The 27,501-nt window shown below is 42.3% G+C and overlaps 2 protein-coding genes across 53 annotated transcripts in view; both read right to left on the minus strand.

Moving 5' to 3' along the window:
- The window catches only part of camk2b1 (calcium/calmodulin-dependent protein kinase (CaM kinase) II beta 1), a 53,675-nt gene extending 49,235 nt beyond the window's left edge, over window positions 1–4,440 (minus strand). For all 50 annotated transcript variants that reach the window (XM_028995517.1, XM_028995546.1, XM_028995545.1 and 47 more), the window contains exons 1-2: window positions 4,273–4,440; window positions 4,084–4,178 (exon numbers count right to left, since the gene is read on the minus strand). In XM_028995517.1, coding sequence (XP_028851350.1) covers window positions 4,084–4,145 — 62 coding nt within the window. In that variant the 5' untranslated portion in view covers window positions 4,146–4,178; window positions 4,273–4,440. The remainder of the gene's footprint in view (window positions 1–4,083; window positions 4,179–4,272) is intronic.
- Window positions 4,441–5,673: 1,233 nt separating this feature from the next.
- LOC114799003 (protein transport protein Sec24C) overlaps window positions 5,674–27,501 on the minus strand; it is a 28,999-nt gene continuing 7,171 nt past the window's right edge. The window contains exons 1-21 of one of the 3 annotated variants that reach the window (XM_028995077.1): window positions 16,510–16,916; window positions 16,154–16,412; window positions 16,024–16,088; window positions 15,873–15,941; window positions 15,171–15,282; window positions 14,946–15,073; window positions 14,307–14,442; window positions 14,117–14,223; window positions 12,646–12,758; window positions 12,370–12,561; window positions 11,076–11,169; window positions 10,892–10,996; window positions 9,809–9,976; window positions 9,132–9,228; window positions 8,182–8,330; window positions 7,947–8,085; window positions 7,727–7,848; window positions 7,395–7,574; window positions 7,059–7,250; window positions 5,999–6,088; window positions 5,674–5,913 (exon numbers count right to left, since the gene is read on the minus strand). In XM_028995077.1, the coding sequence (XP_028850910.1) occupies window positions 5,773–5,913; window positions 5,999–6,088; window positions 7,059–7,250; window positions 7,395–7,574; window positions 7,727–7,848; window positions 7,947–8,085; window positions 8,182–8,330; window positions 9,132–9,228; window positions 9,809–9,976; window positions 10,892–10,996; window positions 11,076–11,169; window positions 12,370–12,561; window positions 12,646–12,758; window positions 14,117–14,223; window positions 14,307–14,442; window positions 14,946–15,073; window positions 15,171–15,282; window positions 15,873–15,941; window positions 16,024–16,088; window positions 16,154–16,382 (2,628 nt within the window). In that variant the 5' untranslated portion in view covers window positions 16,383–16,412; window positions 16,510–16,916 and the 3' untranslated portion in view covers window positions 5,674–5,772. Of the gene's footprint in view, window positions 5,914–5,998; window positions 6,089–7,058; window positions 7,251–7,394; window positions 7,575–7,726; window positions 7,849–7,946; window positions 8,086–8,181; window positions 8,331–9,131; window positions 9,229–9,808; window positions 9,977–10,891; window positions 10,997–11,075; window positions 11,170–12,369; window positions 12,562–12,645; window positions 12,759–14,116; window positions 14,224–14,306; window positions 14,443–14,945; window positions 15,074–15,170; window positions 15,283–15,872; window positions 15,942–16,023; window positions 16,089–16,153; window positions 16,413–16,509; window positions 16,917–27,501 lie in introns of those variants that run through there. The other 2 variants (XM_028995078.1, XM_028995076.1) reach the window with 2 other exon arrangements.

Below are 27,501 nucleotides of genomic sequence, written 5' to 3' on the forward strand. Positions count from 1 at the left end.
AGCTCTGTGGGCTTTTCCCCTGATATGTCTGTTGTGACTGTTGTGCTGCAGATTTTTGTGCCTGTGTAATAAATTATTTTATATATCTTAACCATCACACTATTCGCTGGTTGAATAGACTCCCGGAAGCAGATTCTCTCAAAAACAGACATTGTTGGAGTAGTCCGCATGGAATGTTATAAAGCAAACGCACCCAGTTGAGTACCAGGGTATGAAATTCTTCTAATCTATGAATCACAGGCATTGTCTATGCAAGGCACATTAAGAAAACCTCAACAGGCATCTCTCAGAAAGAGCATCTCTCAGAACAATCTCTTCCCTCCGTCCCAAGCAATTCGAGCAATTGACAAAAGCTCAGAAAGAAATCCACGCTCCTGGAAATCCCCTGAGAGAGACTGGTAAGAAGGGCACCGCTAGGATTCAGTCCTGAGATCTGTGACCTGTGGTCAGCTGCTGTTTAAGCTCCTGCAACAATCGGCAGCCACTTCTCCACAAAACTAAACAAATTTCATCCACTAAACCAAAATGGGCTCTTGCCAAAAAAAAATGAGATAGTTGTTGAGTCAGGCTGACAGTTACTAAAATACCAGCATAATGTCTCTTGATCCTCACTGCAACATTTAAAGATGGTTTATGAACAAACCTCATTTGATTCGGGTTAACATGCTTTTCATATGAACACACACTGTGCCCTGTATCGGCTAGATGAACAGTTACAAAATAATTCATATTTAACATTTCACCACCACTACCACAGAGTTCATTACCATTAAGAACATGTCTCATTTTTGGCCTTTATCAGGCTCCCTTATCCAGAGCAACTGTCACAGTTCTACCGCTGGTGAAGATGCTGAGGACGTATTCGCACAAATTTACACAGAGAGAATAGAACTCGCATGATAACATCAGCGCACACAGCGCATAGTTATATACCAGCAGGAAAAGGGGAAGACCGTTCACGACAATCTCCGGTCCAGACGTGGTCCGAAAAGGTCCAACCATGACAGCAACACACAATCAGTAGTTACAGGGACAGTCACCCTGGAGACACTCAGGGTTAAATGTCTTGCTCAGGGACACACTGGTAGTAAGTGGGGTGTAAACCTGTGACTTTGTGGTCTTCTGGTTCTTATTCGTGAGTGTGTTACACATTAGGTTACTATCATCCCATGTCTTCATTCCCAGATCTCACACGACTTTTGGTGTCACTCTGGAGAGCAATAATAATGTAACTGTTTATTTTAGAAATTATAAGAAAAAATTAATTTCAGTATAATATCGGCTAATGTTAATTTTCCCCCCATATTAGCCCGAGCACATGCAGCGATTAAAGTCATCATTTCGGCCAGATGTTAATTTTCTGGTGATGAGTAAACAGAAACAAGGCAGAGAGAAAGCAAGTTTGCTGGGACAATGGGATTTTCATTTATTATGAGGATGCATGAAGCACTACATCCACTAACCAGTACTGAACATCAGCACCTGAACATTAAAAGGTCACAAGTGACTCGCTATTACTTTCAAAATCAGTCCTATTAGAACGTATTAAGTTGTAGTAGCGATGTTAGTGTTACTACACTAATAAGAATTCAATATCGTTCCATTCATTAGTCTTATCATATGTACAAGTGTACAGTGTAGAGAACAGAGGCAAAGGCATAAAATGAGTAGGTTTAAACTGTACATTACAAAGAAGTAGAGCGTTTAGGAGCTGTGTGTGTCATATCAACAGACTCCACCCTATTAAATGTTTGGTTATTAAAATCTCATTAAAGACCATCTTCTGGGTGTCAGAAATAATTACAAACCGACACAGCAGGGCTGGCTGCATAGTTCGGACTAGAGAAATCCTTTCTTGTTTGTAGTTTGTATTTTTCTACATCCTGAAGACACACTTGATGTTACGTTAGTTTTACTAAAATCTTGTGACCAATGTGACAAAGCTGTAAGGTGACTTCTGAATGTCTCGAACTTATTAACAGGTGATTTAAGAAAGAAAGAAACGATGCACTGTTGATATTTTAGTGTGTTTATGTGCCACTGCTATGGATGTGATGTGTTATATTGGGACAAGTACATGAGCTTGAGAAGAGACCTCTTGTCTGCCTGTTGCTGGACAGGATCAGAGCTAACAAAGTGCTATGCATTACTCCAGTGTTGCCACCGTGTTGTCTCAGAAAAGGCATTAAAGTTGATTTATGGCGGGCCCGCCGTGACCCCCACCGCTGACAGCCAGGGAGGGCAGGGGCGGGAACAGAGCCACACTCCACATTGCTGGGATAACTGGGGCTACTGGGAAATAAGATGGGCACAAGAGCACACACACCACATCTCACACACACAAATGCCAGTTGTCTCCTGAGAGCTCACTCATCAAGGACTATATTTTGCTATTAAGCAGCTAAGTATAAAACTGCGGTGGCAGAGCACTCACTAAATCAGTATCATTCAGCAATGTAGGCAACTCACTGCCAGCCCTGTGTACGTCGGGGCTGGACTATAAATCTAATTTCGCTCTTTTGTAAGTATGCAGTGCAATTTTTTGATCAGCCACAGGCCAGAGAGGATGTTAAAACGGGTGAGAAATACTCCATGTAGGACTGTAACACGGATTCCCTTTAACAACTGCAGAGAAGGATTCATACAACATACGTCTCAAGCTTCATCGTAAAATCTAATGATTTACAGACACTCATTCTGCTTGTAGGCCTACAAGCCACAAAAATGCCTTTTTTATCCATCTAATGATCTATATCAGCAATATAGGGCAGGGTTCTTCCATTCATAGCCATCAAGGTCTTGAATACCGCTGCAGGGATTCCTGTATCTGTGAGTTAGGTGTGAAGCAGCTAACTCTGTGGCCAGCCCGAGAGAAGTGACTGTTTAAAGGCCATTACATGGGGCAGTGGGTGGCCTAGCGGGTAAGGAAATGGACCTGTAATTGGAAGGTTGTCACAGGCCAAGGTACCGTCCCCACACACTGTTCCCCGGGTGCCTTTCATGGCCGCCCACTGCTCACCAAGGGTGATGGTTAAAAGCAGAGGACACATTTCGTTGTGTCACAGTGTGCTGTGCTGCAGTGTTTCCCAATGACAATCACTTCACTTTCACTTTCTGTGCAGGTAGTTATGGTGAAAATACGAAACGTGACGAATTGTAGTATTTGGCGAGGAGTGAATACTTATCAGAATACTTATGTATATGTTTTTAACTAAAACTGTAAGGCTGGGTGCAGTTTTTAGGGGGGAAGCAGGGGAGCCTTAAAATGTCATGTCCGCTACCTCAGTCAGCAGCCAGTGACAACCCGCAGAGCTGAGGGGAGGCGACAAAAGCAGGGTAGCCAGGGTGGTGGCTTTCACGCAAAAACGAGACGGGAACAGAAACATTTTGTTCAAAAATAGAACCGCTCCTTTAAGTTACTAAATCTAAACCTAAATAAGTACGGAAGTAAAGAATATCCTTCTTCTCACGGTACTACTGTGTTATTACACCGCTATATCTAAAATGATTTTCTTTGGTCACGAGTGAGCCATTAGCAGTGCCCAGTACACGTCACGTCACAAAATCGTTTTAATGAATTCTGATATATATATATATATAATATACTGTCAGCGAATTCTCGGTGAGCTTGAACCACCCCGACATGTTCCCGTCCTGTGCCGCTGGTGGTGGAAATCTCTCCACGCCTGGCAACACCAGACAAGCGGCTCTGTAATGTTGACCAAGCTAGCGGTACAGAAAGGGGCGTCGCTGAACCAGCGTTAGTAATGTGGCATTCCGGCCCCTCTTCTGTTCCAGCAACACATTAGCACCGCTTGTAAAACAACCACAGCGCGGCAAATCCTCGTTTCCGAACAACGTCTTGTTTGTGCAAGGCGACGTTGGCTCGCATAGACCCTCCCTGAAATTACCAACGAGGTTAGCCTCGCAATCCCAGCTAGCTAGCATGCGCCCAGCCTTAGCCGTTCTCCGCAACGTCAACAGGCAGCGCAACTATTTAACACTGACCACGAACGCAAACTGTGAGTAGCAGCCATCGCCTGAGGACAATGTTCTTCCACGTGAACAGAATACAAAGCTTACTTTCCGAGCTCCTCGTACAGCTGGTACTCGTCCGTAAATCGCGTACAGGTTGTCGTGGCCATGGCTCCTCGTCACCAGACTTCGTCAGCTCCGATCTATTAATTTACAATAAAAGAATATATATATATATGTATATGTAAATATATATATATATATATATATTGCCCTTCTTCGCGAACCCGCTCGCACCCGATATGTGCAACGCGAGCGTATCCGTTCCAAAGTGAGGCAGGAAATAAACGTGTGAAAAGTGTAAAGCGGACGGCGTTATTTCCCCCGTCGGCGGCGGGCTGGTGGACCACTGGCGTCTCTCCCCGCTCGCTGTCAGAAGTGGTGAATCGCTTTTTTCGGGTAGCTCCCCTTGGCGAGCCGACTCAATGAACGAGTCACTTTGCAACTGGCTCCTGCTTATGCATCTGAAACAAACCACATTCAACGCGAATTGCCAACTATTTGGGTGGTTTTCAATTATAGACTGTATACGTAAAGGGCCGCATTAGGGCAGCTGCTATGGACAAAATGATTTCGCTTAAAGAAATGCTGTCGTCTGCAAAGGCAATTGCAATTGGCTGCCGACACCAATAAGTAACATTTACTGAAACAGGAGTTTTGCAAGACTGCAGTAGCGGCGCTACATTTGGCAGTGAATTTTGCGCGATTCAAATGATCCGGATCACCAGAAAGAGCCGAAAGCCGCAGAGCCGCGAGAAGCACAACGACGCCGCCTATTGGCCGCCGCTGACGACTGCACGTGTGGGCCGCTGCAGTGAAATCATATAAGGTCTTAAACCTCAGAAACGAAACGAAGCCTGCACTGCAAGATTTATAAATTGGGCACAAATACAAGCTCAAGGAAATCTAACCTTGTGCTTATCACATCTCATTATTTTGCAGGTATGTACAGAAGAGAAAACAAGCATTTTTATATGATTTAGTACACCAAATTTAGTACACCAAATCCTGAAATCAAGACAAGTCATTGTTCTTATGCATTTCTTATTTCAAAACGCTGAACTGTTAAGTATATAAAAGTGTGGAAGGACGTTAATACTTCTCATTACCCATCCTGTCACCTTCCAAGATGCTCCCAGCTATTATATATTTTTAAGGCGACTGTGGACTCAATGAAGAAGATATATGCAGTATATATATACACATACGGCCAAATATCTACATACAACACGACTAAGCAAAGCATAAGCCTAAACACAAGAGCATTTAAAAAAGAATCCGTTTCAGACACCAAACATACATCAGCATAATGCTGGTGAATTTAGCCAAACCACTACCCAAGTGTGCAATGCTAGTACATTACTACTTTTAGCATGCATACTACAATTTTTGACATTTCGTGTAATTATTTATCTGACTCCCACATAGTGATCAAACATCTAATTCCTCTAATGTCTAAACAAGGCTTGTGGACCTTCATTGTCAAGTACCTTCCAATATCATAAGTGGTCTGGTAACACCTTGATAGTGGGATGCAAAATTATTGCACACAAAGCTCAAAAAAAAAAAAAAAAGCGTCTCAAACACACACAATCAGACATAAACATTTATGATGTGGTCAATAACAGATGCCCCATGTCAATCGCGTCATTAAATAAAATTTTATTGCTCAGTCATCACATGCTTCAGCATTTCCTTCAACAATGTACAAATTGCATTTGTTCTGGAGATACAATGTCAGAGAAAAAGGCGTAGAGAATTGACGTGTAGGTGGTAGAGGAAATCTGCGTATGACGCGCCACCATTTGGACTCTTGTCTTCAACTAGAAGACGTTGCACAGCCTCTTCACAGCCTTCTCCCTGCTTTACCACTCTCAACTTTAATGGAACAATACAAAATATCAATCAGTGTTATCATAAAAACAGTGCTTGATGTGAAATGAGTGACTGAAAATGTACTTGCCATGAGAGTAAAGAGGGATCTTGACTGAAACCTGTTAATAAGATTGCGGACACCAACAGATAACTGGTTGTCCAGCTCTGGCATCTTAATCTGCAGAACGCATAAAGAAATGTAAGTAAATCACACAGTGTAAAAATGACTTCATCAATAGGTCATGTCAACAGACATTTTCCTCACCTTAAAACATTAGTTTATGCCAATTCAAAAGAATTTTGCTCCTCATCTGGGTTCTTGGGTTCATATTAAGATGAAGCTGATTTGGACCACCTGTCTACTACCTGTCTAAAACCCATATGGGAATTTCTCCCCTTATATTGTCATGGTTACATGACGTCCTGTCTGCGCCAAACAGGGTGGTAGTAGCCTAGTGGGTAACACACTCGCCTATGAACCAGAAGACCCGGGTTCGAATCCCGCTTACTACCATTGTGTCCCTGAGCAAGACACATAACCCTAAGTTGCTCCAGGGAGACTACCTGTAACTACTGATTGTAAGTCGCTCTTGATAAGGGCATCTGATAAATGCTGTAAATGTAAATGTAAATGCAAACATTGTGGTTGGTGAATGGTGTTGATGACGTCATTTCCGCTAATGGCCCCTCAACTTCTATAGGCCGCTCCCCTCCTAATTATCATTTTAAGCTACACACACCGCAATGCCAGGCTAAAAGTGACTAATTCTGCACCAAGGCTGAATTTCAGAATAAGACTAGTGGACCAGAAAAATATTAGGGGACCACTAAGATCTAAATTAATTAAAAGCTAAATTTTAACTCTGATTTGGAGTGGACTTATACAAACTTTCAGATGTGTTAATTTAACACTTGCATTTTTACTGTGTACTATAAACTCAAGTCAAATGACAATGGGCAATTCAAATCTACAATAAACTTGAAATAACTAGTATGTCTATTTAAATTTTACTTGAATATTTAAGGCAGTAATTTTAAGTAAAACGTTTAGTTAAACCACGTGGAATTGTTTCGAGTGTACAGGCATTACTACAGATTCAAATGATAAAAAACAACATTCATTAAAAACACATTAATGCTGTAGTGACCTCTCCGGACTGCAGCAAGGAGAAGCTGGCAGAGCCAAAGAGCTCCATCACTGCCTGGCAGGGCACACTGTGCCCCACCCACAGCAACAGCGCTGGAGGAGAGTAGAGTAGAAACATTCCACCGGGCTCTAGGCTAGAGGCACTGCAGCGTATGGCCTCTCCTTCCACCCAGTCGGGCTGGGACAATGGCAGCTACAGCAAAGAGGGACAGAATTACTACAAAATTATTATTTCAGGATTCTTAAAAAAAATGTATTATTATTGCTAAAACATATACATTTGTGTATCAGACTTTTTCGCTGCACATGGATTGTCTGTGTCTGTAATTACACTCACCAATGGGATAACAAGAGGGTAGAAGTGTGCAACTGTGTTCCTCGTATCCATAGAAACCACCTGACTGCACATCTGCAAACGCTGATGGATGGAGCTGCGCAGTCCAGGCAGCAAGACTTCACTCTTGCGAAGACTGTTCACATAGACAGGCAGGGTCTTCAGGAACGAGGGCAGCACCAGCTGTGGAAATTAAGTACAACAGATTCTCAGTGCAACATTTAGTAGATGAAGTACACATTCATTCTATTACAAATAAAACACATATCAGATAATAATAAATTATAACGTCTATTATATTGTATTTTTATTATTCTACAATAAAAAAAATCTACCTGTCCTGGGGACACTGAGGTCGTGCAGCTGTGCTTTCGGTAACAGGCCAGCAACTGCGTCACCTCCGTCTGCAGTTCCTCTCGTAATGTCTGCAGAGGGCGCTCTACAACCGCACAGTACACTGCAACGAGATGGAGAGGTGTAACCAAATTATTCTGTTAAATAAAATCTATTACACATGATTAATTGTGAAACTACTCCAAGAACATCGCAGCTTACTCCTTTTACAGTAGAAAGTGAGGAGGGTCTCAGCCTGGCTTTTACGAAACATGTCCAGCAAGAGGCGAGAGCAGGGCAGACTCACAGTGTGGACCCTTGTCCTCCTCTCTCCTCCAGCACTGGTGTAGGACAAAGCCACCTACAATTGACATAAAAATTGTTGGGCAAATTTGGAAAACACTGCTGGGCCAAACCACTCACTCACTATTTGAAAACAGAATGAAGTTCCCCTCACCTGTATAACCATGCCTCTAGCCTCATCCAAAGGTTTTCTATGGGTCAACTCTATTGCCAGACATGTGTGCCTGTCCAGGGCTGCCATGGCCACACACCCGGGATCAGCAGCAGGGATGATGGAGCCATAGCAGCCTGAGACGCAAAGTTCTGGAAAGCATCAGAATAAAGGCCAAAAAGAACAATGAGATCAAATTACCCTGAACATACACTGTACCTATTATTAAATGTTCCTATTATTAATAATACATTCTCAATCAAATCTCAATCAAAAAGTAATTAACAATCCCATCACAAGGTCATCATTTTGTTCAGGTTGTCTGAGTTGAAAATTATGATAACTGTGATGAATATAAACAATGCAAGGACCAGACTACAAAACATTGTTGTCTTCACAATGGTCCAGATTAGGCCAGCATAGTGCATTAAATTGGTCAAAAAACTGCCATAAATTTCTGCCCTGACAAATAATCATTTATGTTATTACATGTTAGCAGAGAGAAATTGTTAATCATACTTATCAAATTGCACAACCATAGTTTAGCAATTATATCATCAGTTATAGCCAGTTATATCTTGGATCATGACAAAATCGGTCAGAAAAAAAATTTACATCAATTTGTACACAACAGTATCCAGGATAGGTTTTATAATAAAGAAACTGTACATAATGGGGCAGTGGTGGCCTAGCGGTTAAGGAAGCGGCCCCGTAATCAGAAGGTTGCCGGTTCGAATCCCGATCCGCCAAGGTACCACTGAGGTGCCATTGAGCAAAGCACCGTCCCCACACACTGCTCCCCGGGCGCCGGTCATGGCTGCCCACTGCTCACTCAGGGTGATGGGTTAAATGCAGAGGACAAATTTCACTGTGTGCACCGTGTGCTGTGCTGCTGTGTATCACATGTGACAATCACTTCACTTTATTTATTTATTTAATGTAAAGTGGTGCACCTTTGTTGACGAACACTCTGAGACGAACCCTGTAAGCCGTGTCAGCCTCCACAGTCCTCCTCAGATCCCAGCTCAGCCGTGCGCCCTCCACCTCTGACTGCAAACCCAAGAACAAGTGCGCTGAAAAAAAGTGAACGCTGGCTGAACTGACTAAATGGGATGAATCTGTCACCCCTGATATTTCAGAATTGCTGTAACGTGAATTAAAAAAACAAACCTGCTCTCAGTAACATTACAGTAAAGTATTGACTCATAAGCATAAATTTGACAGCTTAGTTTAAAAGAGCAAATCGTTTTCCACTACTGTAATGAGTAAAAACACATTAAATAAACATCGACTATAGTTTTCTGTTTTCAGTGCCTCAGATTTTACATTTATGGCATTTAATAGACGCCCTTATCCAGAGCAACTTACAATCAGTAGTTACAGGGACAGTCCCCTCTGGAGCAATTTAGGGTTAAGTGTCTTGCTCAGGGACACAATGGTAGTAAGTGGGATTTGAACCTGGGTCTTCTGGTTCATAGGTGGGTGTGTTAACCACTAGGCTACTAAACCAATCAATCCTACTTAACCTGATTTATTCACATTACGTCAAGGCTAAAATATTAAGACAGATTACTAAAACGTTTTTAATTAACCCAGCGTTCAGAAAGTGGATCAAAGCACAGCAGCTCACCTGCAAGCTGCTGTAGCTGAGGAGCCCCCCCCCTGTCAAAAATGGCACATGACCTGGCCAAGCCCCGCCCACAGCCTCCTGGCAGAAAAGGAACAGGTGCACGCTGCAGCCTTGACTGGCACAAGCTTTGGCCAATGAAACAGCTGAAACATTCGGCTGAAAGAGGGTCTAAAAAATAAAGATGCATTTAAAAAAGATGAATCGCTCTTTGAAATGTACAATATTTAAAAAAAAATTGTTCTTTCTTCCAGTTTGAACAGAATAACACTGATTATCTTAATACAATGATAAATTAGGCAGCAAGTGAACATTTTGTCCTTGGACTTGTGTTGGAAGCAGAAAAACTGCTAAATTTTTATTTGATCGGTTTTGGAAAGGCCCAACTTGTGATGGGTAGACGTCTGGGTTTAAAACTGCAGCTCTTACGCATGAACCCTGGAGCCATGGAGGAAGGCGGCCTAGTCTGATGAATCAATTTTCTTTTACGTCATGTGAAAAGAATGTATGCTCTGCTTGTTTGGAACAGACAAGGAACCAAAATGCACTATGAAAAGCCAGCAGAAGCAAAGAGATGGTTTTGGACAGTGTTCTGCTGGGAAACCTTGTCTCCCTGAATTCATGTGGACGTTTCTTTGATGCATGTCACCTACATAAGCAGTGACCAAGTGTAACCCTTCACAGAAACAGTATTCTCTGATGGCAGAGAATGTAGCACGGTAATGCGCCCTGACACACTGCAAAAGTGGTTCAACAATGATTTGAGGTGCTGACTTGGCCTCAAAATTCTCCAGATCTCAATCCAATCGAGCATCTCTGGGGTAGGCAGAAGAAAAAAAGTCCACCTCAAAACTTACAGTAGCTCACATCTTGGTGCCTGATCCCACAGCATACCTTCAGAGGTCTCCTGGACTGAAAAGCTCACAGCTTTTTGGTTACAAAGGGGAACCTACTCAATATTAGTTAGGTGGTCATAAAGTTATGACCCTAATATGACCAATAAAGTACCTTATATAATCAGTGACATGGGATAAATCCTAGAACACTTGTCATCCTTTATAATGGGTTGAAAGAGAGTATTGGTACCTTTGTTTTGCTAGAGCTGAAGAAGCCAGAATAGTTCTCCTTCTGCACGTCCTGTCTAAGGGGGGATGAATGGAACATCAGCAGCTTCCCTGGGCAGCCAGTAGCCTGCAGGCCATAAAATAGAGGTGCAAGGAGCTCTACCTGCAGTGTATGTCTTTACACATCCACAGACCGACAGGCTGACCTGAAAAATCTTGAGTCCCGTGGAGACAGGAAGCTCATGTGAAAGGGAGGTGTCCACAGTCTCTGCATCAAACACAGGAATCTGCTGCAGGATACTGGAAATAAATAGATATAGACACTGTGTATAAATCCAGTCAGCTGGCAAAAGAAAAGTTTCCCAACGCTAAACAAAATTACAATATTATTGTTACAGACAGACAAAAAAATGTAAGATTGAGTAAGATTGGCAAGACTGTTCTACATAGCAATGCACTCAAGGTGCTAATCTCACCAGTGCAAATATCGAATAGTTTAGAGCAAGTGAGCCACTTGAAAGTGAAAAGTGAACGCGAAGCGATTGTCATTGTGTAACACAGCACAGCACATGGTGACGCAACGTCTTGTCAAGACCGATTTTTTTGACATATGGCTTGCGTCGGTCTGACGTACAGATCACGGACCATTTTGAAAAGGAAAAAAAATGTCAATGGAAGAAAAAAAGTAAAATTTTTCTTTATTATTTACTATTATAGTACAATTTTCACTTAATGCGGGTCGTACTGCGGTGCGCACACTTGCCGGCGATATATCAAAAATTTGTACTCTGTTGTGTGAGGTGTGCTATTACTATTATAAGCGATCCAAGTAGGCATGGCCAAGCTATTCCAATCATGTCTGTTCTCCGTTGTTGTCCCTGGCTGGTGGAACAACCTGCCCTCCTCCACACGACTAGCCGAGACTATCACCACTTTTAAGAAGAAGGTGAAAACCCTCTTATTCCAAAAATATTACAGACAAATTTAACACATACACATGCATACACATTGAACAAACAAATACAAAATGTATAAATACATTATAATTTTTCTTAGTCTAGCACCCAACACTCTCCGAGCATGTTCTTCAATGACAAGTCTAAGCCTTATCAGGGCTCTTAGTTTGTATACTTGATATTCTATAGAAATCGAACGAGAATTGCTGGTGTCTTCCCATTGTAAGTCGCTTTGGATAAAAGCGTCTGCCAAATAAAATAAAGTAAATAAAGTAAAGCTATTCCACTCAACTGTGTGGTTTAAGTGCTTAACCGTTTTATGTTTTATGTAGTCTGGGAAGATTGAACATCTGCTAATTTTTTACAGAATATTCAATGGATTCACAAATGGAATGGTGACAAAAATACATTAATATATGTTAGTATATTGTCCAGCTCTATTTCAAACAGATGTTTTTCTTTTTAATTGTCTCCTTCTCTCCTCATTGGGAGAATAAAGCTGCCTATAAATTAAAAAATTAAAGCATGCAGATGGCATCTATACCTCTCAATGGTGTGTATGCAATCTTTAAGGGGAACTAAAAGCCCCTCTTGAACAGGAAGCTCAATCTGGTCCATTTCAGTGATGATCATCATGTGCGGGCGGGACAGCGCCGGGCTGAGGTTGTACAGGTGAATCCTGTGATCGTACGTCATCATTCCCACCCGCACACCCGGCTGGTCTGTCCCTTCCTCCCTCAAACAAACGAGACAAACTCTTCACCAGCAGGTTCACCACTGAAACCTCTGCAGTGGTACGAGCCAGCATGTGAGTAGCTACCTGTGCAGCAACTGCAGGAAAGAGGCAAGATGCTGACATATGTGCTTCAGCTGACCCGATCGCAGAGATGCAGCAGAGACATCGATGGCTAAAAGAATCCCAGCTGCCTCACCCTGGACACAAAACAAATACACACACACACACACACATGTGTGTGTATATATATATATATATATATATATACAGTACAGGCCAAAAGTTTGGACACACCTTCTCATTCAATGTGCTTTCTTTATTTTCATGACCATTTACGTTGGTAGATTCTCACTGAAGGCATCAAAACTATAAATGAACACATGTGGAGTTATGTACTTAACAAAAAGTGGAGACCTGGCCTCCACAGCCACCGGACCTGAACCCAATCGAGATGGTTTGGGGTGAGCTGGACCACAGAGTGAAGGCAAAGGGGCCAACAAGTGCTAAACACCTCTGGGAACTCCTTCAAGACTGTTGGAAAAGCATTTCAGGTGACGACCTCTTGAAGCTCATCGAGAGAATGCCAAGAGTGCAAAGCAGTAATCAGAGCAAAGGGTGGCTATTTTGAAGAAACTACAATATAAAACATGTTATTTCACCATTTTTCATAGTTTTTTCATAGTTTTGATGCCTTCAGTGAGAATCTACCACTGTAAATGGTCATGAAAATAAAGAAAACACCTTGAATGAGAAGGTGTGTCCAAACTTTTGGCCCATACTGTATATATATAAAAATATGTCCATAACATATAAAGAATATGTTTCAATAATACACTAAATCCTGTGTGTGTTCCTGACTACACCTGTGTTGCTATGTATACATCTACCCTGGTTGTCTTTTGTCTCTGTCGGGTCATTGTGCCTTTTACTCTGTCCTATATACTCTGTGTCCTGTCTCTGAATAAATCCCATGCCTGCGTAAGGCGTTTCCTGTCGACACGGATTCCTGACACCACAAGATTAATTTTACAACAGTCTTGGATGATCAGTATATTTACCTTGGTTTACAGTGAGCATTTCAGGAATTAGCATCAGAAAAGTTACAATTCAACTGCATGCACTTTGGAATACTACAATTGGTTATAAACTCAGCACTTCTTCAAAATAATTGAGCTTATAGCACTTATAGCAAACATACCTGAACTGAATTTAAAATTTCATCCAAATTGTTTCATTTATTTATTCTTTTTTTTTCTACCAGACTGCCAATTTCATTTTAATACCATAAAACAACACAAGACCATACTTGAATACAAAGGGGGCAGCGAAAAACAAATGTGATCATTCTTATGTTACTAAAATGTAGAAGACACTCTAATTTCTGCTATCTATTTAGGTTATTCTCAACTTGAAAGTGTGGAAGGTTGTGTCCTTAATGACTTATTCTGAAAGCTCTTCGTGGGAAATAAGAGCAACAGATGACAGATGACGTCTAATCTACAAAAATGTTTCCAGAAGACACAGTGAAATGTGTAAAAAAAAAAAAAATCCAAACCTTGCCGGATTCCAGTATTTCATAAGAGCCCAGACTGAGCTCGGCACGTCTGCTGGTGTCCAGTCGGCGGCCCTGGGCATCGGCAGGCTGAAAGAACTGCCATGAGACTGGCCACGGAAAAAAAGACAATAAAATCAGGAGTCATGAAACGAACTCTACTACAGACACTGGGGACAGTTCGGATCACTACCTTCAGTAAGTTTTCCACAGAATGGGCAGTAGAATCTCTGTCCGCAGCATTGCCAGTTCATGGCCGGGCACATGAAGGCTCCACATTCACTACAGCCCTTCACAGACTCCTCCTCACGACAGACTGGCACAGGGGGCTGTCCACCAAACCACAGAACCAGGACAGGAGAGGACATCAGTCAAAATTGCTTTTTTATTTATACTAATGTCCCAGTGCTTTGATGGCTCCCGGTCAAATGACACTGGTGTAGGAAAGACCGTAGATAGAACTTGTGTATTAATTAATATGTGTATTAACATGGCATAAAAGACATTATAAAATCAAAATACAGACGATATAGTTGTGTGAAAGGGATTCATAGGTGAATTTCCATTAGATAAACACTTGCACATCAGTACCAAATACTATTCTTAGCACCTAAAATGTCTTATTAAAAAAATGAATAATTCAAATTGTGTTTTCAAATTCGGACCCTCATCAGTTCACTGAAAATGTTCTATCTCTGTATCAAAATATGTTGTACCCGATAATGGAATGTACATACCTGCCGGGCTGCCCTATGTCTTATTGTGCATGTTAAATAAATTAAACAGTACGTGAGGTCATAACATTCTTATGAAGGCTGCAGTCTAAACTGACCTCTGTTGGGTGCAGCTGGGCTAGAGGGGTCACGATGGCAGCTAGTGGTAGATGGCCCTGCTGAGCCACCTGACCTTCGCACGGGAAACAGTAAGAGGTGCAGCGAATGAAACGAGGGCTGGCGTTTCCTGGAGGGTAGAATGAGGAACAATCCGTAACCAACTTCCGGTGACTTAAATCACTCAGTGGAATGTTGAAGACGAGCGCGTGGCAGGTGAGGGTCACCTCGGTCCTCCACAGCACAGTCTGTACTGGAAAGAGGGGGTAGAAGGGCAGGCGGTTCGGACACAAAGACCTTCCCTTCCCATTCAGTCTGGTCCTCCTTCATCACATGGACCTGCAGAGAGAAGGCAGGAGGCAGAGCCCTGAACACTGGAGCATCGAGCTGAGCAATATCACAAATTCTTCACTCCCCACAAGATCGTTCATATTTCACAGCGCCTCACATTCGGTTTGGATAGAAATGGCATTTAGATAATAATCCTTTAAAATGGCTCAAAAGATGACTTCATGGCATCAATTGTTCTTCTCTGTTGAAGCAATCTGCTATAATCTGAGTGGCATGTGGGTTCATCCTGTGGCTACTCTTCTCTCATAGTTGCATATGAATGCATTTGTGTGTTCATGTGATCATTTTTTCTCCCATTGTTGGAGTTGTTTGTCTCCTATCATTATTTTGTAATAAATCCTTTAAAAATATCTTTAAATATTGTTTATTTATTATTTACAGTAACAATTTCACATGACTAGCTGTTGAGGTATTTCGTCACAGAAGATGCATCTTAAGTTTCCAATAATTCTGTCTCAATATTAATCACAACAATACACTGGCGAAAATATTTGCCATGGTATATTTATATATTACTGAAATTAAATGGAATTTTTCTGAAATCACGCAGTTTATTAACAGGCATTGAAAACACTCACAGCACTGGGAAGAAGCTGCGGGTCCAGACCATATCGCGACTCTGAGACGGGGCTCGGCATCTTACTGGCCTGGGTTCAGACAGGTGAGTGGAGGACAGTGCGTGAGTTGAAGACGGTGACAGTGGCGCGTGCCATTTCATATTTTACTCACTGGGGGTGAGCCGCCCTCCACGGGCGACTGGACCTGTTTGGAGACACTTTCAGCAGACAGCACACCTAGGAGAGGAAGGAAGGCGTCAAAGCGCTGCCACCCTAGGCAGTACATTTCTAAAGTGGCGTACCGTTCCACGGCCGAGAGGACGGGTGCCGCTGCGGCGGTCCCTGGAAGCCCGCAGGACCTGGAGTGGGAAGGCTGTCAGGAGGTCCGGGTCCCGTGTTCGCAGGCCCAGACTGCTCGGTCTGATATGAGCACTGATATGTTGGTGGGACCCCAGTCTGACGGCTGCTGGGACACACCCACGACCATTCCTGCGTCTGTACCGGACTGACCGCGTGTCCCTCCATCTCCATCCACTCAGTGGCTGACTGCACTGAGGTGGGCTGCAACAATGCATGAATCTATGAGCGTCACTGTGACCGCACAATGCAAAAAAAAAAAAAACCGTGGGGCTTCGCAGTAATAGGACGACGTGGTTACCGGGTGCGGTGCTGAGAGTCGAGTCTCTCGAGTCTCTCCCTCCCTCCATCACAGGGCGGCGGCGCCCGTTAAAGCATCCCGTTTTTACCGCGAACGCGCGCGACCGCGGGACGAACCTCCATGCACGCGTGCAAAAAAAAAAAATATATATATATATATATATAAAAATATATAACCAATATAACACAAACGTGCGGTTATTGCAGCAGGGACCGGACACTGCTTTCGATCGCGTCCGCGTAAACCTGCCACATCCAGCGTCGTCTGGACGCACGGACGTCCGCTGTGCGCATGTCACGCCGAGCGTCACGCATGCGACGTCGAGGCGGGGTCGTCCTGGGTCATCTTCTGTATGATAGATGTAAATCAGACCTAATTCCTTACAGGGGAAATAATATCACCAGTCTCATTAATAACATTACTTTAATTGAATTTAAAATTTCAGCAGGAGTCGGCAATTTTTGATAACTCATAAATTCAACATATTAGCAACTAAGATAATTTTTTTAACGTATATATAATAATAAATAGATTATTATATAGGGTTTATTTAAATAGGATGTACATGTAAAAACACGCCCTCTTGTGGATTTTATCTATGTTGTAAGAGACATTGCACAGTGATAGTCCCCAGCTCTGACCTCTGACCTCATGACACACTACGGCCCATTACACCTACATCTCAGTATATCTCTCCTGTTCCAGGTAGACACCCTTTCAGGAAGCAGGAATTGTGATTGAGGAGTGGTTGTCACTGAGATACACGGCACAGCACACGGAAGGGGCGGGGTCATTCATAAAGAGCGGCAGGATGCAGAGGTGTGCCGATTAATATTTGATTTGCTCCTCTCTGTGCCCCCAGTCCACATGTTGTAAAATTGATGGAGTCCAGGGGCCCTCTCAGCTCAGCGCACTAACACTCGAGTGGCCTCTGCGCCTGGAAAACACCCCCACCCACTCACTTCTAGGCGGATGAGGGTCTCGCTGACGCTGGCAGTCTACGTCCCACGTTTAACCTCTGAGTGGAGTCGTTTTCTCCTTCAGCACTTTGCGCCGGGGCCGCCGAGGCTTTAACGAGCGCGGTGAGAGGTCTGCCTGTGCGAGTGAGGGCCATGCGATTTATTACTGTCATAAAGATTTTATGTACAGTATTACCCCACCCACTCATTCTGAGCGCTTCAGCATTAGCAGATTCCAGAAGAACGAATCGTGGTAACTCTCACCGGCACCCACTGGCCAATTTAGTAGAAACGCCTGCCATTTGCCTAACTACTCAGATTAAAGACATGACAATTGTTTTGCTGTAGTTTGTAACTCAGCACACACAAGGTAAGTTAAGCTGTTTCTAAAAAAGCAGGCACATTTTCTATGGAGCAGTAAATGACAGCCGACCATGGCTGACTGGCTCCTGAAGCTTTTCTCCTCACATGTATTTTAGCTAGTAGAACAGATGAAGGTGGTGAGAAGGACAACTTCTCACAGGAAAACAGGCATGAAAAAACTCAGTCCATGTTCACTACAGATCATTGCTCATATTTGTTCAAATGCAGTTTAATAATTCAGCGGCGGTTAATCTGAATCCCTTTTTATGGCAGCTCTGGGAGTCTTAACCAAAGGCCACAGAAATGGAAGCCCTCCAGCTGAGCTGAGGTTGCACCCAAAACACCAACACACATCCAGTACACATGCTTTAGATCTCCGAAAAAAACAAGAACCCTTTATCCTTGGTTTTATGAAGGAAATTGGACCCTATTTTCAATGCCGTTTTCAGTCCAAATGTGTTGGGTCACCTGAACATGATGAACAGGAATTGTTGCACTTATATAATTCAGTGTCATTACTCCGTTAATGTCAGTCTTTGGTTACTCGTAGTGTTAATATGACCTCAAGAGGAAGAGTTAATTGAGGTGTCACACAAAAGTCTAATATTAAATTGTGCAATAAATATTTGCTCTATGGAAAATATTTTGGGATTTGTACTGTGATGATTGCTCTGTCTTTAGATTAAAGCCATTCTGCACATCGACACAAATGTATGCCCTATCAAATAGGAGGCATTATTTGCACAGAATTCCACCTCCCCACCCTCCACATGACTTCTAATGAATGTCTCAATCTCTTCTCAATAGCCACAGCCTCACAATGTCAATTCACATACTTCCAGTCCAATGTGAGACCAAATAAAACATACAATTATTCAATTTGCAACTCCTATCCATTCATTCATTTGCAACATAGCATTTCCAGTCACTTTCCAGTCTCTGCAATCTCTAAATATGTCCAGATGTACAGGCATCTGTGCATTACTACTTATTCATATGTAGCGGGCAGTGTCTTCAATGTCTTTGGGCGATTTTTGCAGCATAAAGAAACTGTCATTTAAAAAAAGTAATGTTTTTCTACGCGATGACACATTATTATTACCTCTTATAATAGACCTGCCTTGTAAAGAAAGAAAAATGCTGGCACCCATTTGACAACTCATTTATTCTGCTGCAGACATGAAGCTGCAATTGTTGTGCTACAAATTGCACGACTGAATTTCAAATGAACCGCTGCACTTCACTGTGCTCTGTACCTACTCAGGTGACAGGGTTGCTCGCCAGAAAAGCACGGGAGACCACATGGGGTTTATCTGCAAAGTGCGCACCCGGATTATTCAGCATTTGTTGCGTGTGTGGGAAGGAGGCATTCATTGGGGAGGGTTCGGGTTTGTGATCTGAGAAAGGATAGGGAGAAATGACAGGTACACGGAAACAAAACAACAGAGGTCTTCACCACCAGGGATCCAGCCGCAGCCTGAAATGTGGCCTACCTGACAGCTCTCTGGACTGGAAAAGGAACGGGTTCATATAAAAAACTCGGAGAGAGCATTTGTTTTTCATGCCTGTAGGAAAGTGCAAAAGGACGCTTGGTCCAAGGAGAACTCTCAGATACAAAAGGGTGAAATATCCTTTCTCTTTACCATCACTCCCATGACAAAAACCAGGACCTTCCATGAACCCAGTCACCCCCCCATTCACCTGTAACACTGCTCATAAGCGGAGGAGAAGGTGTTGCATGTGTGTGTGTGTGTGTGTTTGTGTGTGTGTGAAGAACAACTCCCAGACTCCCCACAGAGCTCCATGCTTGACGACAGCACTGAGCGCACTCCCAGCAGGCCGCAGATAATGATGAGTTCTGTGGTGAACACCAGCACCATTATCATTAGACTCGCTATGGTTGGGGGGATGCGGTTGGGGGTGCTGAACGTTGGTGTCCACACAAATGAAAAGTGCCGCTGTGTCTGTCCATCCGCCTTATAGTCATTTCCTCTCCGTGCCCCTGTCCTGCAATCTGTTGTCAGTCTGCTGAAATGCCGTGGAGATAGTTTAGCTTAAAGATTCACAAATAAACATCACACCGTTCACAAGTATATCTCTTGATTCAGCAACGAATGTAACAAGATTCACAAATATATTTTATGACTTATAAATAAATTTAACACCATTCACAAATGCATTTCTCAACTCAAAAATAAATTTCACAAACATGTTTTCTTCAAAATGTAGCCAATCAAATGTCTCTAAAGTTTACAGCCAGTCACATCAACTGATGTTTGAGAGCATGATTTAATGGTGACAACATTGCGCTGGTTTTGCACGTTGTTGTGGTCTCTTGGAAGGAATTGCGAAGACACAAGTTTCATAAAATGAATCAAGACAAAAGTCATCAATATAACACAAATCCTCCAGTGTTGTGTTGTGGTAGTAACTGTGTTTCTGCTGAATTTAAATGAAAGTTTGCTCCCTCGCTCATGTCAAGTGGTGTCCGTCAGTCAACACAGTAGCCTAGGGTGGTAGTAGCCTAGTGGGTAACACACTCGCCTATGAACCAGAAGACCCGGGTTCAAATCCTACTTACTACCATCGTGTCCCTGAGCAAGACACTTAACCCTAAGTTGCTCCAGGGGGGACTGTCCCTGTAACTACTGATTGTAAGTCGGTCTGGATAAGGGCGTCTGATAAATGCTGTAAATGTAAATGGTGTCTGGACAAACCCTGGATACAAGAATACGATCTGAAATTCTCTGAAGTTCAAGTACAGCTGCCCATCATCAGGTGTTTTATATTTTATATAAAGTGTATTCGCGTCTGTACATGCAGGGTAACGCAGCATGTGGAGAAACTTTCATTTAAATTCAGCATGAACACAGTTACTACCACAACAAAACACTGGAGGATTTGCATTATATCTATGACTTTTGTGTCAAGTCATTTTATGAAATTTGTGTTTTTTGCAATTCCTTCCAAGAGACCACGAAAATGCATGAAAGTAGTGCAATGTTGTCAACATTAAATAATACTCTCGAACATTAGTTGATGTGATTGGCCGTAAACTTTGAGCCTCGCCCTCGGTGAACTGCCTTCTTGATCATGGTATGTCTCCCCTGCCAGGTACGTATTATATATAGATAGAAAACAATATTAGATAAAAGTGTTTTTCTTATATATTACATTTTATAATATTATATATTATATTTTGTTTCATATATCATATTTTGTTTTCTATATATACTGTGCAAAACCAGTGAAAACAAAAACACTGTTTATCTAATATTTTTTTCTATCTACAGATTTTGCTTATAGGAGTTCACTTATTTATCATTTGTCAGAAATTCAGTATTTAATAATCATTATTTTAATGATGCAATCTGTTGTTTCATTTTTAGTTTAACTACTGCCTTAAACATATGCACAGTACTGTAGAGGTCTAGAATGTAAACATATATTTATGATATAACTCTGTAGATATGACGTGTTGCACCTTATCCTACCATGCACCTTAACTTCTGCGCTTTTGTTTAGATGTAAAATATAACTATATTTAGTTGTAATGGTTCCATGTGCAATGACATAACATTTTCCCCTAATCACACAGTACCATATGTAAATATTGCACAATGTATTTATGTATTTCTTGCACTTCTCTGACTATTTTGACTGAGTCCGTATATATATTACAATACTGCAGGCATTTATGGGATTGATAAATATGGGATCAATAATGTAGCGGCCTTTCTGCCTCAGTGAAGAAGTTGTATTGTATGTGAAGTGAAAGAAAGTGAAAGTGAAGTGATTGTCATTGCAGCACAGCACACAGTGACACAACAAAACGTGTCCTCTGCTTTTAACCACTGTTGCACTGTTGCTCAGTGGCACCTCAGCGGAACCTTGTTGGATCGGGATTCGAACCGGCAACCTTCTGATTACGGGGCCGCTTCCTTAACCACTAGGCCACCACTGCCCCATGTATAGACATGCCTGCCTGCCGATAGAAGCAGAAAGAGGGTGGCACAAAAAACTGTGGCTTTTCTAAATTCCATTATGGATTAAATGTTGTTCTGCTGATATCAATGAATCAGCAGTCAAAACAGATTATAATGTTTGTTCTATAAATCATGTTATCACGGATATAAAGCAGCCTCTCTACCACAATGTGACATTTCATTATCTCAAATAAACACACACAAACACACACCTCCAGTACATCCCTTATTAAAAACAAAGGTTTTACACAATGCCTTGTCTTTAATGCGCTGCTGCATTATTGGACATAATTAGCTGTGGTTGACTGATCTCAGCAGGCTTCATGTGTAAATCTAGGCTGGTTTTTGGTCCTTTGGCAGCCTTCTGTTCCAAAAGGTCACACATCTTTTTTCAAGAAGAAGTTGCTCTGAGTCTTGTGTGTTTTGGAAGTTCTGTGTTCGGAGAGAAGGAGGATCTTACTGGAATCAGCGTGACTTAATAGTTACAGTGAAAAGAACATGCAGGTAAGATGAATTAATGTGGTGGCCTAGCGGTTAAGGAAGCGGCCCCGTATACAGAATGTTGCCGTTCGAATCCCCATCTGCCAAGGTGCCACTGAGGTGCCACTGAGCAAAGCACCGTCCCCACACACTGCTCCCCGGGCGCCTGTCATGGCTGCCCACTGCTCACTCAGGGTGATGGGTTAAATGCAGAGGACAAATTTCACTGCGTGCACCGCGTTCACTGTGTGCTGCTGTGTATCACAATGACAATCACTTCACTTTCACTTAAGAGACCTAAATCGCTGGTCACAAGAGGTCCAACGCCATTCCGGCTGTGCAGCTACAAAGGACTCATTAATATGAAAGTGTTCTGTTCTTCTTTTTAAGCACTGTACATTACCACTTAGTAAATTAGCCTAATTCTACTGTGTACATGAAGTACCATTATCATGAATCATTTAAGTCACATTGCATAGCAGTTTGATGCTCCAAAAACATATAATGGATTTATAAACGATATATAAAGGATAACAATAGGATAAGCTTCCTTTTTATGACGTTTAAATAAAACATTTACATATACATTTCTTTGGGGTATAATAGAATTAGTGTATTAACATAGATAGATAACTAGAGACGGAGTTACTTTATTTGTTCCGAAGGAAATTTAGGTGTCCAATGGCTATATAGACAACATACATACACATACAGACACAGTTACGTGGCATCTACACACATACATTCAAAAAAAAAATTTTTTTTAAAGTTTCCAACGTGTGGCCTTACATATATCAAACATTTGAAGACAAAATGGAGGAATTGTTTCACTCTCACTATATACACTCTCTCTTCTCAGCAATATCAGCAGGGACGTCCATCTTCTTTTCCATCGGGAGCTGAGGGGAATCTTCCCATCAGTACCTGTGTCTTTCCTATTTACCTGTTTTTCTCATGGCTTTTCTCTCTCTCTCTCTCTCTCTCTCTCTCTCTTACTCTACCTTTTCTCCTTCCTTTCATTTTGGTACATTTTTTACATACAATATTTTACATACAATACATGTAACAGCAAAAATAATTTACCGGTGTTAATAAATTAGAAACTGTTCATTCTTTTAACTTCTATTGTGCCATGCCTCTTTCTGCCAGGTAACATCAGATTGGAGTGGTTTTTAGTACAGTGCTTTTTGAGTGTAGAGAGAGAGTTTGTATACTATTCTCCACAGTTGTACACTACCTAGACTGGGGGAATTTGTCTGGCATGGAGGGTGGTGAAAGCAGAGACGAGCTAGTCTGAATCAGAGCAGTTGCTTGTCAGACCACACATGCTGTGTTCCTGTGCAGAGGAGAATGAAGCCTCATAACTCGGGGCTCCAGGAATGATGGATTCACCCATGTGTTTGATTACTCGTATGTCCAATGACAGTTTTGCAATTCAGTGTCTCTGTAACCAGGTGAGAAAAATATGCAATTAGAGCCCATGAACATTATTAAATCTTCCTCCAAAATATACTTAAAATAAAGTTTAAAATAAAGGATACCATAATTCATCATTCATCACATTCTGGTGCTTTCCAAGGGCAACTAGCTGTGTGGCTGTGTGAGAACCTTGGGGCAAGTCCTTTTTTTCATACATCAAAAACTGATCTATGAAAAATTACCAGCAGGGACAAGCAGGTAATTGATGTTTTGTGGGTCACGTTTGATTCAATGTAGGTCAAGGCCAGAAAAATTCTTCTAAAGGAGGCTAAAAATAAAATATTACTCAGACTGCAGTGGCTAGTTTTATACTTTGACACAATGGCCACAAGTTGGAACTTGAAAATGAAATGATTTAAATGCTGACAAAAAAAAAACATAGCACACAATCAGTAAAGAGAATCATATTTTGTTCATTGCAGCTGTCATAATTGAATAAGTAGGATATTAGCTTGAATGAACTCGCAGCTGCTGGAGCGAGATGCCAGACACAACGTGTCATTTGTAAATTGTAGTCTTTTGTCCACATCGCCTCCGAGTCTCTTTGAGAACCCATGACATTTCTTCCCCACGTCCTTCTCTAACTGTGTCGCTCCCTCTCCCTCCATTCCTGCAGGCCCCATGTTGTCCCTGCATGGCTTAATTGGAAATGACTGCACTGTTTCCACATGGGGGGGGGGCTTCATGTGCGTATCTTCAAGGGTGGTGTGTGTCAGATGCCCTGGCTTCCTTATCGCAGACAGACCCGCTCGGCACTCACTACCCCTCCTATGGGGAACATCAGACGGGGGGCCTGGGTTCTTTGAAGGTGGCGGAGGATGAGGCTGTTTATCCCTTTTTTTCTGAAGCCATTATTAGCATTTTTGCACAAAATTAATAAGCGAGATGCTGCTGGGAGAATTTGGAATGAACTGTTTCTTGGTGTAGGAACCCAAAACGGCCAAATCTTTGAATGGAAATTGTTCAAACAAAAATATACATCTATTCAGTTTAAAACTTGTGTGACATTTTAATCATTATTCTTTTCACATATGCAACATGATTTTCCTTGTTTCAGGACTCAGATCGGTGTTCCAATATTACAGGGTAAACTCAAACATGCAAATAAAACATGATAATACAGTCTACGAATATACATTTCTTTGATTTCAGTAATTAAGCCCGTGTGCAAGCCTCAAGCGCTTTTTTTTATCTTTTTATCTTATTCTTTCATGCCCACAGACACAAACACAAACACACTGTCCCCCTCACCCAGTAATCCCAGTTGAGGTGTACTAGTGTGCTTTGGGTGTGTTGTGTCTGGGGCCTCGTTGCTTGAGGGAGTTCCTTTATGACGTTCATGAGAGGTCTGGAGCATTAGAATGGGACCATGGGCGAGGGAAATGGCAGCCACCTCCAGCTTGAAAATACCCAACAAGACCTCCAACATATCTATTCAAAAGCAGTTCACCCTGAAACCATCTGCCACCCATACCAGTTTATCTGCATTCACTTGGCAAACTCATTTCCTCTTCCATCAAGGCTCCAGTGGGATTCGTGGCACTGATACAGTACACCGTTCAAAGTGTGGAGAGCAAAACAAGCCAAGCGTCAGAGAGAACCCAGCACCCATGGCTCACACCGTTTGAGGAGGCATTTTGGCCAAAGCAATTCTCCAACAGACCCGCCGTGCCCATGTCTGCACCTCCTGTGACAACGGATGGCCAAACTATGACTTTCTAGCCAAAATTATCTCTCTTTGGCCACCAGAGGGGAGGAAACGGGGCTGCCTTACACAGCAGGTAATTAGTCAAAGTGCAGAAACACACCTGTCCACGTCCCCCACTGTCCTGCATCTCCCCTTTCCTGTCTGCAGTTGCTCAACCCACCAGGCCTGGCTTCCTCAACTCTGCGATCCTCAGCAAAGCAACCAAAAGCTCTGTGTGGCCCTGCCTGCCTTGTTCCACTGATGGGTCAGATTCTACCTACAGCATCTGTTTCTGGGACACAAAGAAGTTTCATTTCATTCACTTCCTCTGTCGTGCATTTTTCTGTTATAGTCCAAAGAAAATGCATATGCGACCACTGACAGGAATAATCAATTCTTTTCAACTTTTCTGCAAAAGTATATTGACTTGAGCATTTAGGACATAATCATTAATATAATGACATACTGGCTCAAATTCTATATGTAAAAATGTGCAGAGTCAAGTTAATGTTGATATAAAGAGCTCATAGGTCAGTGTGTGAACTGTACTGCACATTGTACAGAGCTCCACAAACTGTTTAATCTAAATCATGGGGGCTTGGGGCAGCTTAAGATGAAACAGTGGGGAAAAAAACTGTTGGAATATTAGTAGAATGCTCCCCAGCAATATTCCAAAAAGAGGGTAGTATGAAATTGTGGCACTGATGGAATGGGGTGATTTATTCATTATAAATCCAGACTCAAACCAGGAACTCAAATCAGAGCCTTACAGGAACTGGAACCATTGTAAACTTGATCTACTGGTTCTAGTGGATGCCTGGGGACAACAGTAAAGGCTCCTCTGACAACACCTTATTTTACAAGCATTCACTACTGTGCTCCCCAGAAAACCCGCAGCAGGAACTACCAAGAACCATAACTGTAACCTTTATTAGCGGATTTTAAATAGTATTATATAAAGAATCTTTAACCTCATTCCACACTCAAAAACAGAAATTGTTCAAACATTTCTAGTTCTAGGTCTAGCGGATAGTGGACACGTTATGCTTAAAAACGGCGCCAATTTTAGTGTGTTACTAACTACCACAAACCATAATGGGAACCTGTGGGACTGCTTTGGAAGAAAAATGGGCTGTTCTGTAGGACTAAATGTTATGCTTCTTTCTTCAAATGTAAAGCACACTTAGGTGCGTGTTTTTTCATTTGTGTACCAAAGCCCAAAATGGTTTAAGTAAAGCAAAGGGTTCCACTGTATTTTTTATTATTTTGTGTAGAACAATTAAGTACAGTCAGTTCAAGCCGGGAGTACTGCCACCCTGGTTCCAGCGACGAATCCTTGGCTAAGGCAGGCCTCCGCACCGAAGATCGCTGGCCAAAGATCCGTTCGCTAACCTGACACAATAACAGACTCAGCATGGGGGGAAATCTCTTAGCGACAGATCACTTATTACTGGACAAATTCACAAGCACAAAAGCCTGCGAGGGACCCGCGGCTCCCCGGCCCAGCTGGCAGCGCCACCGTAATTAGTAGCCGGTTCAGGTCTTGGCTCGTTATCGACACTTGATGAATCTGTGATTAATGAACTTCCTTTGGCCGCCTCCAAAAACTCACCGAAGGGCCACCGAGAGCCCGCTCCAGGGCTGCTGTTATTTCTGGGTAGAGCGCAGTGAACAAGAAGCTTGAGAAAAATGAAAAGGACGAGTCTAATGACAGAATTTTGGTGTCTGTCATGGAGAGTTTCCGAATCTTTACACAGGCCCAAATATAAGGAATCAGCTTCTATTCTTTCCAGACAGACTTCCAGGCATCCCATGAAGATGGCACCGTATTAGATAATAGGGCATAAATCTGAAATGTTACCTTTGAGAGTGTTTGAAGCTGAAAAGACATTTTGTTCTCCCTTGATGAAAATAAATGAGATTTCTCACGCAAAGGGATCTGAGAAGTTTGTCAGACCTCTAAAATAAAAGGAGAGATCTCTGTAATGAGAAACGTGGGATTTTGTCTGCACATTTCCTCATCCATATTTTAAACACA

This window comes from Denticeps clupeoides, chromosome 11, assembly GCF_900700375.1.
Source record: "Denticeps clupeoides chromosome 11, fDenClu1.1, whole genome shotgun sequence".
NCBI lineage: Eukaryota > Metazoa > Chordata > Actinopteri > Clupeiformes > Denticipitidae > Denticeps > Denticeps clupeoides.